General features: G+C 45.1%; 1 protein-coding gene across 1 annotated transcript in view; it reads right to left on the bottom strand.

The window, feature by feature from the left end:
- Positions 1-11,651, bottom strand: part of plxna2 (plexin A2) — a 196,881-nt gene that overhangs the window by 61,464 nt on the left and 123,766 nt on the right. The window contains exons 10-13 of the mRNA XM_073470197.1: positions 10,793-10,993; positions 9,995-10,091; positions 9,574-9,773; positions 2,974-3,125 (exon numbers count right to left, since the gene is read on the bottom strand). Of these exons, the coding sequence (XP_073326298.1) occupies positions 2,974-3,125; positions 9,574-9,773; positions 9,995-10,091; positions 10,793-10,993 (650 nt within the window). The remainder of the gene's footprint in view (positions 1-2,973; positions 3,126-9,573; positions 9,774-9,994; positions 10,092-10,792; positions 10,994-11,651) is intronic.

The following is an 11,651-nucleotide window of genomic DNA, read 5'->3' as shown; positions in this document are numbered from 1 at the left end:
GAAGTTGAGAGAAAGTAATCAAAACACTTCTCTGCTTGATATCGATTTATCCTCCACTCTAAATGCAATCTTCTTTTGTTGTCTCACTCATTTCATTACGGGACACATCCAGACATCGACAAGGACCCCCTCGATGACAGTCTTTAAATGAGACCAGTGCTTCTCCTCCCTTGGCACTTCAATACACCCCATCCTGAGAGATGTAAATCCCCCCACCAACAACCAGGCTCCTGACAGCGATGGTTCTGTGCCAGCTGGGTACGTTTAATGTAAACCACGCAGAAAGGATCAATGCAGTTTTTATCATGCCATGTGATCAGGCGTCACCCAGCGCTGCAGGTGACTAGATCAAATGACATAATAAAACGAGGACTTCTATTGATCGGCGGTGCCAGGGAGTAATAAAGTACAAGAAGCAATCACAGAGTAGGAAAGAAAGATAGAATATGTGGTGAGGCAGATGGCAGAGGCAGGAGATGAAGCAGAGCAGACGTATTATTTCTCCAGCGCTGATCATCTGAATTACAACAAATGACTCTGGGAGAGTCGCTGGTTGAACTATGTGGAAGAAAGTGGCTAAAGGAGGATTAACTTGCTGACGGAGCTGATATTTTTCTTCTCACCAGGCCTGAGAGAAACACAAACCCCACCTGAACGTCAATTGTGCCGGTACCTTTTGTAAAGCTGTACATTTATGGAAATATGTTTGGCTTTTTCCAAACTGAACATTCAATTTTATGTTCTCCACCGAGGGACCGTAAATCCCGAGGTTTTTTTTTAAACTAAATCCTCCAGTAATGAGGATTCAATTTAGCCGCCACATGAATGCTGCAGCCTAGCATCAGCCCTCAGAAAAAAATGTACTTTCTGACTGCTGAAAAACACAAAAGTTGAGACTTCTTCTTCAAAGCAGGAGTGGCTTTCACACGCTCCTCTGAAGTAGTAACATAAAACACACATAAATATGTATGCTTTTTTCCCCCCTTTTTTGTCCAGTCCACCACAGGAAGCCTGGTGACTGAATTAACACTCGAAACAAACAGCGACAGTCAGATAAGGACACGCATATAATGAACCTCGAGTCGATGTGACCCCGAATGGCTCTGAATAAAAGTCAGGCGCGGATGAAGACTCCCACTCCTTCGCGGTGCGACTACAGGGGTCATAGGTTAGTTTTTTAATTTCGCTCAGTCTATTTTTTTTTTTACATGCCATATAAATGAATTCCCTAGCTTGTCCCCAGTTGGATTAAAGTGCTGTCAGATCAGTGCGCTGCTGACAAATTGTCCCCTACAGCCAAGTGGCACATAGTGAATTTTAATTACAACTGCCCAGTAAAGAGCTGGGAAACACAGACACACTGTACATGATAGTTTTCAAACACCACCAAAAATGGGGAATGAATATGATGAACCCAGGAGCAATTGTGCGAGAACATAAGAGCATGTGTGACCATACAGTATACGTATTGTAACAGCACTGTAAGGCTTAAAGTATGTGAGTTACAGCGACGGTGCAGTGCTGAGCTGTTCTCTTTCTGAGGGCAGAAGTAGGCCAAGGAAAGAATTAGGGTTAAAGGCTCCTCTGAGAGCCATGACTGTGATAGCCTGTGCGTGTACGTGTGTGTGCATAAGTGTATGTGTGTCAGCTGCGCCTCAGTGCTCAGCTATACATTTAAAACTTTACTCTGTTCTCTAACTGACTCCGAGTCAGCAGAGGGAGGAGGGATTTCACACTAGCGGGAGACAGGCTGATTATGCCTGAGCACTTGTCACCCCGAGGAGACTCTCAAAATATAACTACATGCTTCTATAGTAAAATGTGATGCCTATGGTAAAGAGTAATGAGTTTACAGTGACATGCTGATTTTCAATGGTGCCATATTTAACCTATAGCAGCAACAACATGAGTGTTTTTTGTGCTAGCTGTGTAGCTTCCTTCCTTCAAAAATGATTATATGATTCCTTTTTCTTCCATAAAGAATTGCGTTTCTTCCACTAATAAAGATCTGTACCCAAAGGCAATCCAGCCTAATCCTAAACCAAATATGTTAACATATATTTAATGTACATCCTTGCCTCTCCCCTCGCGAGGTCTGCATCACCTGGGGAGGGTTAAACCACCGTAACGTCTGTGTGTCTAGCCAAGGGGGAAGATGGGCAAGTTGCGACGCATGGGCTACGTTTCATTAGTTCAGGGTGAACAGGACAGACTTTAACGTGATGTATGCACAGCATGGGACAATTAGTGAGGTAAACACAAGTAAACACACACAGCTGTTCTGGGATTGGTGCTGACTAGATGAGCTGCAGAGAGAGGGAGCTGGGCTAGTGTGCTGCAGGGGGGAGAACAGCAGTGTCAGGGCCAGACTGTCTGGACCCGCTCCAGTCTTCATTAAGGTGGGAGATGGAGGGGAAACAGCTTTTTTTTGTTGCAAAACACATATATTGATCAGATTTTGTTCGCTGTTACATCACATACATACCGTAATCTATCAACACCAGTGTAGGTGCGCAGTAGCATGAGCGTTAATAACCGATTTAATGCATGTCTATCATCTTATCTGTGCTGTTTTGGTGAGAAAATGATTTTGTCCACAAATTGGGTAATTAAAAATAATGAAAACATTTCCATGCTGCATTGTGAACAATATATGGCAAACCTTTCCCACCTGCCTTCAGCAATATGTAAGAATTTTGATCTAAAATGAACAGAATGTGAAAAATAGTATAAATAATATTTTGACATTATGATGTCTATGTGTTGTGTTGTAGAGACATCTACTGAAGTTGGCATGTTAACCAGCTAGCCCCATCCCATCTCCCTGAGATAGCGGTTTAAACACTAACACTCCCCAGTAGCTGCACGGCTAACTGAGCTAACTAGCTAAGGCCAGCTACAGTTAGCAGCAGTGATATTTGTTTTGAGTATGAATATGACAGGTACAGTGCTTGACTCGTTGGTGTGACTTACTGTTCAGCGATGATGTAGCCATCCTCTACAGGCGTGCACCTCACCCCTGCCACCTCCACGTTGCCCACCATGTCTGAGAAGGCCAGACCGAGGTTCGTGCCGTGGATGGTCACCCGCGTGCCTCCCTCTGGGGGTCCGGCCACTGGGGTCACCTACGGGGGGCACAAAAGTCAGGGAGAATCTTGTAAATGCTTTTGGTGAAGGCTGATATGAAAAGATGTTTTCCCTCTTCAGCTATGGACCTGTCTTGAAATCATAAATGGGCGCAGGTTTCCACGCATGCTCAGGGGTAAATATGCTCTTTCGGTCCAGGTGGCTGTAAAAGCAATTAAGAGCGCACTCCCACGCCTGCATCCAGAATGTCAGTACATGCCATGAGTCATTGTGCCAAAAGCATGCACTAATCACAACAGCAGGTAATGTTTTGTTCCTTTTTTGCTCTTGCTGTCTAAACATGGCACCACATCCATACACAGACACACACACACATCACACAAGAAAAGCACTTTTAAACTTATTTTTCATCTACAACTCGTTCCTAGAATATTAAGCAGCGGTGGATCCAATAAAATAAACTTTTAAAAATTAGATGGATTATTAACATCCTGGACAGGCGCCTGCTCCAAAGCTGCTGCTGTTGCCATGGATGGTAAATCTAACAAGGGGCCATATTAATGCTTAGTGCAGACCACCTACTCATAAAATACAATATGGCTGCCCAGCATGACCTTGGCACAGGGTGGCACGCTGCCTTCTGTGCCGCAGAGCCCTGTTGAGGCTCCGACCTGGCCGTCATCCAGCCCTTTAAACAAGAGAGGAGAAGAGGAGGAGGAGGAGGAGGAGGAGGAGGCGGAATAAAGGAGTGAGAGCAGGGAGAGAGAAAACAGAGGAAGGAGATGGAGAGAGAAGACAGTACTGTTTGGTGGACAGCGAAGCAAAAGGAGATAGAGGAGACTGAGAAAGAGGAGGGCAGTGGGGAGGAGATGACTGTCACTTTGCTGTGTGGAGCTGCTAGTGCTACGTAAACAATCAATATGCTATTACTGGCCATGCAAGCAGAAGAGGAAAAATACAACAGTCGGTTGTGCCCGCTTACTGAGCCGCAACGTGCCACGTGACAGCGACCCTTCAGAGTGTTGCTGCGCTCCCTCCCCTCCCTACCCCCCGACACCCACTAGGGCTTTGCGGCTTCCCTGTGGGACACCGGCATTGTAATCTAGATTCAGTGGACATTAATTGCTCTGGATGTAAAGTAAGTGTGTCACTGCACCGCCTGAGGGGTCTGAATACATGAATCTTTTAGCACTGCTTGGGCATGCAGGGTATAGAGGGGGGGAAAACATAATGGCTAAATATATCCATGTCAGGCGATGGCAGCAGCTATTCGAGTAGACTTAGTGATGGTTACATAAGCAATGTAAGGGGCCTGAGAGAGAACAAGAGAGTGAGTCAATGGGAGACTAGCAGAGGAAAGAAGGAAAAAGAAGAGATGGGACGAGGAGCGGAGGGAATGTGGATGCCACTCTGCCCGGCCCCATCAGCCGCGATGCATGACAGGTGAGGCAGGAGCGCTGTATCACAGATGGGCATGCTAAAAGCTTGGGAGACCTCCTCCTTCTACCCTTGAGGCTGAAATGGAGCCCTTCCCACGGTGGACCGAGCACAGGAAGACAGTCTAATCCATGCATGAAACCCATTTGACTGAGCTCCCCATTGGCAGATAGAGCCTTGATTCATGAGTGGATCACAGAAAGAAACACTACTTCAAAGGGCTCACGCCACTGATGTCTCCCAGCTGGGAGGCGTGAGAGAAGTGCTGCTCTTTGTCTCTGTGCCTGTATTTCTTAAACAAACAAAGGAACAAAATCCATAAAAGACCCTCCTTGTACATGAGACTGCGGTTTGATAGCCTGTAAGCCACATCCTAATGACCTCTGTAGACCAGAGGGAACCTAACTGCAGTCATGTAGTGGAAATAATCTTTTTTTAGAGGGGAGGAATTTGTCTTTTTTATTTCCCTGAAACATTTCCTCTTCTTTGCATCTTTCCTTCCTCCTTTCGCTTTCTGTCTTTCATCATCTCGTCTCCCTCGGGCTAGGTGACACATCCTCCTCCCGCTCTAAGCACCGGCTTGCTTGTTTGTCTTAACATTCAGACTTTCAGAGGGAACAGGAAGAGGAAACCTCATCGGACATGCATGCACGCCCCGCTGCCCTTACTCCCCCCCCCCCACCGTTCCCACCCAGTGCTGCCATGCCATGCTCCCTGTGTAATCCTTTTAGGAGTGCTGCTGCCCGCCTGGCATTGTCACACTGTCAATAGAGGGGTAATTCCCAACAAACAGCCAGTCGGCTTGCGCATCGCACTCCCAGCTCCCCACTCTTGCGCTTTCTGTAGATAATCTGTTTCTCCAGCTCAGGGGGATCAGAGCGTTGGCCACTCACCGCCACCATTTCCCTTAGACATTCTGCACAAATTTGGCGACAACCATAGAAAGACTAAAGAGGGGGTGAGACGGCCTGAATTGAGAAAAAGAGGCATTCTAATCCACGAGAAAGAAACTTCCAGAAAAGAAAGGGGGTCTCTTTTGGGGGGAAGATAATCTGCTAGTTTGAGCAAAAGAAAAACGATGGAGACGGAGAGAAAATGGCTGTCAATGTGAACAGCCTGGGGATGTCTGTCAGCGCAGTGTTGACTTATTCAGCTGAAGTAATGGTGGGGAAAGTTGTGCTGATGCAGCCAAGGCTAAACTCAATACATAGAGCAGAGGGCAATACACTGCCCCAGCTGCCTTCAGGCTATGCAAGCCTCGCATGTCACTGTAACAACAGTAGCTGACAGAGCTGAATGACATTATCCAAGACAATTCAGAGCTAATCATTTTTAATCCCCTTCCACGATGTCAGCATTCCTTCTGTGTATTCTTTGCTATCAATCTTTAATATACACACTTATTAAAAAATAATTGTATCTCCTTCAAGCTCTGAAGAGATTCTCCCAGAATTAAACCACTTGACAGTAGATGTATTTCTGTTTTACCATAGCTGGATATTTTTGCTTTTGAAATTAAATAGCCCTCGATACAGTTTAGGAGCTCGCAGCTAATCTCTTTGTCTTTGGACTGCGCTCAGACTAATGTCACATTTAATTGTGAGTAGCATTTAATGGGCTTGATAAAAGCCCACTGATCACTTGTTCCCCGAACAAACTACATCCTAAATACTTTATAGGGTCTTAAATGTCTTGTAGTCGTCCGAGAGATACCGGCAGTGATGAAGAGGAGTTTTCAGTGTGTTAAGAGGAGAAAACAAGAGAGAAAATGATGCGATAAGGGGTTGTATCTGAGGATGACTGTGTTTTCCTCGGTGAGTACACTGATGCTGGCTGTTTGGATGCTGCTTTAACTTTTTGTGAGGTGTAAATGTGGAGGGGTATGCCGGGGTTATGTTGCATGTTGTCTGGCTGAAGTCTCACTTCGCTGTGCAACATTTTATTCACCTTTCTATTGGCGGTTTAATGAAGGGAAGCAGGCATACTGTAACAGCAACTCTCTCAGGGTTTCAGCAGTTCAGTCGTGCCATGATACTGACTGACAGCCCCACCATCCCTCTGGTGTTCAAAATATCAACAATAAGCTTGCATACGCTGTGTGAGGGAGAAAAAAAAAGAGAGGAATCCTGCACTTTTTTCTATCCTTAGGCAACAGCTAGATGTTTATTCACTGTCACTGGGAGGCAGGGAAGCCTCTTTGCTGTACTGTAAACCCGCACAGAAGTCACGGCCAAAGCCTATTGAGGAGATGCCTTTCATATGCCCATCCAACTCCCAGCTTCATTTGATGTCATTCCCTCTGCTGTTAGCAGGGGCTTACATCTCTTCAATATTAATGGCCCGTGGTGGGAGGCACCATGGCACTTAATAGAAACATTAATTATTCAAAAGGCCTATCTTGTGGTAGGCACATCTACTAATGTGCTAGTATGTATACAAATCAGCTCATGATGGGGGCTTCGGTGCATACAATCAAAACCAAATTTATTAATAAATTCAGCCCACCAGGGGGATGTCTGCTTCTTAAAGAAACTGTAATCACTGAGAGACGAAGGGGGTAGGGGCGTGGCACAAACCAACACCGACTTCAGCGGCAATGAAGAGGAGAAATATTGGTGCGTCTGTGTGTATCTGAAGTACGTGCTCATGCGAATCATGTAAATTAAATCAGAGTTGGTTTTTGCCACCTGCAGCTGTAAACAGACCTGAGTTCAGACAGCCCACGGGGGCTCCGTTCCCCCTCTCACGTTCCTTCTTTCCCACCTTTTCATGGTTCAGTTCCTCTGCTCTGTCCTTTGTTCTCCACCGTTGCCTCACTTCACCCCGCTCAAACCCTCCACGCTGCTTCGCTCTCATTCACAATTTCAACTTCATCCATCTCAGAGGAAAGATTCACCCGGCAACAGTCTGACTCTAATCTATCATGAGTCAGTAAGGAATTATTTTCAAATTATTTGTTTGCGAATAAATTTTTCGCAAAATGCTTTTTAACAGCTCCCCTGAAATATTAAACTTGTTGCAACAATCGATGGCTTACACACTGTATTTTGGTTGGAAATAACTTTTTCACCCTCAAGCTGACATCTCCAGCTCAGAATATGGCCTTGCAGCTGCTGTAGGTGGACAGATCGGTCTCTCTTTCCCTTCAATACATATTGGATTTCTGTGTGATTGTTCACCATGGGCAAGTTAAACATTTAAGGCATACAGCACCTAAAGCTGCTGAATGGTTAAGTTTACTTTTCTTGACATGGTTCAAAAAATACTTCAGCTCTTCTGATCAATATGTGATTGGCCCAATCACCTTCCTCATAATGTACAATGAGCATTTTACTAACTTATTTTAGTACTGTGGGTGATAACATCAGGCATTTTCCTACCCTCAAATGGAGAGAACAGAGTGATGGAGAGTCAGAATTAAGAACACGTATGGATGGCCTTCTTCTTCATCCTGCCTCTCCTCTTCTGCCTTATCTGAGTACAGTATAGCAAATCAATTACCAAGTCGTTAACTTCACTTTTTAATTGGCTGGAGTAAGATGTGAGTATGCAGTGGAGGAATAAGAAGCTGAATGAATCTATGTGGGTCTGGTGGGTTAACCACAATGCACTGGTGCGTTACCAAGCCTAATTAAATAGTATGTCCTCCTGGCTTGAGTCCCCCGTGACAGCACACCCACCAGGCGGGATGAGAATGTGGCAAAGAAAAGGCTTACTTATGGGAAAACAAATAAGCACTTCCAGGTCATGGCCCTGTTGGTGCTGAAGCGAATGACATCTAACCATTGGGTTGGGTTGTTGCAATGCCTGAGAAGGCTCAGAGAGTGGGAGGAAAAAACAAAAATAAACACACCTCCTTGCTGTCTTCATGAGTCACACGATACTTAAAATGACCTGTAACTCTTAGCTAACTACTCTTTTGTTTTGTGTGTGTTTTTATATGGTTCACTTTTAAAAATGTGTTGGTGCCAAAGTTACTTTCAAAGGGTTGAGATAACCTTGTGAGAAGACAAATGAGCAAGCAACTTTGCATACTGCACAAAGAGGAGGCAGATGTCAAAGAGACAGGCCTTTGAAAACTGAATATCTTTGGTGTGTGTGTGTGTGTGTGTGTGTGTGTGTGTGTGTGTGTGTGTGTGTGTGTGTGTGTGTGTGTGTGTGTGTGTGTGTGTGTGCGTGTGTGTGTGTGTCAGGGCCTTTGCCCTTGGATAAATCCTAAAGGTAAGATCAACTGTCACATTCATGTACCCATGTGAGCATTACACATACAGCCATGCACACAGTCCACAGCATACACGGCACATAAACAAAGTGGAACCGATGCTTCCCTGCTCTTCAGCTAAAAACAGCACTCTGCCAATTAGAGAAAAATCTGCAGGTATTAGATGTGGCCAGCACCCTGGGGAGCCTCTTTACGGCTCATTCTCATTCTTCCAGGGTCCAGAAGGAAACAGAGTAGAGTAGCACAGCTGCTTCTCATGCAACACCTCACAATGACATTTCATTGTCAACAGTCTCATAAGAACTCTGCTGTTATCAGTGCAACTTCTGTATAACTGTTCAAAACAATTGAGAATAGTATAGTATAGTATAGTATAGTATAGTATAGTATGGTATTTTGATATAGCATAGCATAGCGTAGCACAGCATAACGTAGCATAGTATAGTATAGTATAGCATAGTATAGTATAGTGTGGTATCGTTTGATATAGCATAGCAAAGCACAGTATAGTAAAGTATAGCATAGTTTGGTATTGTATGATAAAGGTTGATATAGCATAGCATAGCATCGTTAGCAAAGCATAGCACGGTATAGTAAAGTATAGTATAGTTTGGTATTGTATGATATAGGTTGATATAGCATAGCATAGCGTAGCATAGTATAGTATAGTATATTATAGTACAGTATATTATATAAAGTCAGCTTTGTGCCCTTATGGCCCTCTATGAAAAACTAGGACGAGATGTAGTGAGGTGGTAGCTGATTTTTGCACAGCTCGATGCGCGTGGGCAGGCAGGAGGGACAAACAGAGGATTATGGGTACTGACCTCCGTGATGCGTGGGTTGGTGCACTTGACATTCTTACTGGACAGGTTCAGCCAGCGGGTGGTGTAAGGATTGATGGGGGGGCAGTGGTGCCGCAGGGTACACCTTCCCTCTCCACTGCACCAGCCACACTGGAACTTCCTCTCTGCCTTCAGACACATGCCGCAGCTGTCTCGCTGGGCTGCACACTTGTACAGGTGCACTGTGGGATACAGGAAGTAACGGGGATATACAGTGAACATACAGGAACTTTGTTTTCTTCTCTTTACTCACCAATAATGCATAGCTTAAGATACAACTCTATACACACACTGTCAGAAAAGACAACATTCAAATTCAGGGAGAGAAAATGATGGACAGGAGATTCATGCACCCTCATCCTGTTTGCGAGCACATGTTGACAGCAGCATCTCTTGTTCTTACCTTGGATATTCTCCGGGTTATCAATAATGAAGTTGCCATTCCACACCACCGAGAAATCCACAGGCAGCTCACTGATTTTCATTCCCTCGTACAGATACTAGAGGCAAAGGAAAAGGCAGAGAATAAGGAGGTGGGGGAGGAGGTGGACAAGATGCAAACAGAGAGGAGGATTTCACTGGGAGGTTTGGGAATATGCCACTCCCAGGATTCCTTACGGATGCTGCATAATGTCCTTCCAAAGTTACCCCGAAGTTACATCATCTCGTCATCAGAGAGCTGACAAAGTGGGAAGCAACAAGAAATGGGACAGCTGAGCAGAAGCTTGAACTTCCCTTCTGGCCTTTGGAGATGATGTCCTTAACTGCCTCCTATGCCCTTAATTCCAGCCTGACTTTCATTGTGCAAGTGTGTGTATTTGTACGTGTGTGTGTGTGTGTGTGTGTGTGTGTGTGTGTGTGTGTATGTGTGTGTGTATGTGAGAGTAGAAGAAGAGAGAGAAGAGAGTTTAATGTGTATGTCTGTGGCTCTTCTGGGAATATACTGCACAAGTCAGTGCGTGCTTGACTGGAGGGCAGAGCCACGCTGTATCCTTCTCCAATGTAATTACCTAGACTGCATCTACTATGTCTCCACTGACTAAATGACACACATATGTACACAACACAGACACACACACACTATGGCAGTGTGGTATGGCACACAGAAATATAGCCTATGTAATCACCAGTATGTCAAATAAATAATAACAATCACTCAAACAAATCACGCATCATCCAGGCAGAGCGTCACGCAACCTACCGAGCTGTTCTGGCACTGCACGCTGGAGCTGTTGAAGCGGAGGGCCGTCACTCGGTGGCTGACCCCCTGGATGTGGAGGACGCACTCGTAGCCTCGCTGGCCAGACTGAGGCTGGGGCAGGTTCCTGGCCTTCAGGGTGATGGGCTTCACCTCACCTGCTGGGATCAGAATCTCCTCAGAGCGCACCAGCTGGGGACAGTCCTGGAGAAAAACAAACAAGGAGGGCAGGGAGCACACGTCAGTGCCAACAAACGACAAACAAAAAAATGGTGCTTTTCTTTTTGTTGTTTAGGTCACTGGCAAGACGAGAGGCAGGAACAGAAGAGGTATGAGTGCAAGGAAGAATGTATTATCTTAAGAAATTTGAAAGTGACTCCAGTGACCTTGGAGAGCTGTGAGTGTTCAACAACTCATTATCAAGGCTGGAATTGTGAAACTGCTCATTTGGCAAAGAGACTGACTGAATAAGAGCGCCGCGGTGCGCAGTATAGTACAAGGCAGCACATTTGAGGAGAATTCTGTTAGAAATGTAGCGGAAAAGCAACATTTGCACCAGAGGAAGCAGCATCACACGCTGAACCTTTAGTCTTGGTGGCCTTTCCTCTTTCCATAAATCTTGGACAGAGCTTTATCTCAACACGGAGGCTAGTCTTTATTCAAAATACTGATCTTATTAAGGAATTTGGGTATGGCTTCCAAGTATGTATGAATTAAAATACTGCAGGAGTGACCATGCGAATTGAAACACAACACCCAAAGGAGCAGTAACCTCGCTTTGTTAACCTTTAGTACAAATACATGAGTTTAGAGGAGTAAAAAACATAAATACTGCAGCAAATAACCAAACACTGTCCGTGTG

The sequence above is a fragment of the Pagrus major genome, chromosome 7, assembly GCF_040436345.1.
Source record: "Pagrus major chromosome 7, Pma_NU_1.0".
NCBI classification, from domain to species: Eukaryota; Metazoa; Chordata; class Actinopteri; order Spariformes; family Sparidae; genus Pagrus; species Pagrus major.
The sequence above is the reverse complement of the archived record's forward strand: the minus strand, read 5'-3'. Positions and strand labels throughout refer to the sequence as shown.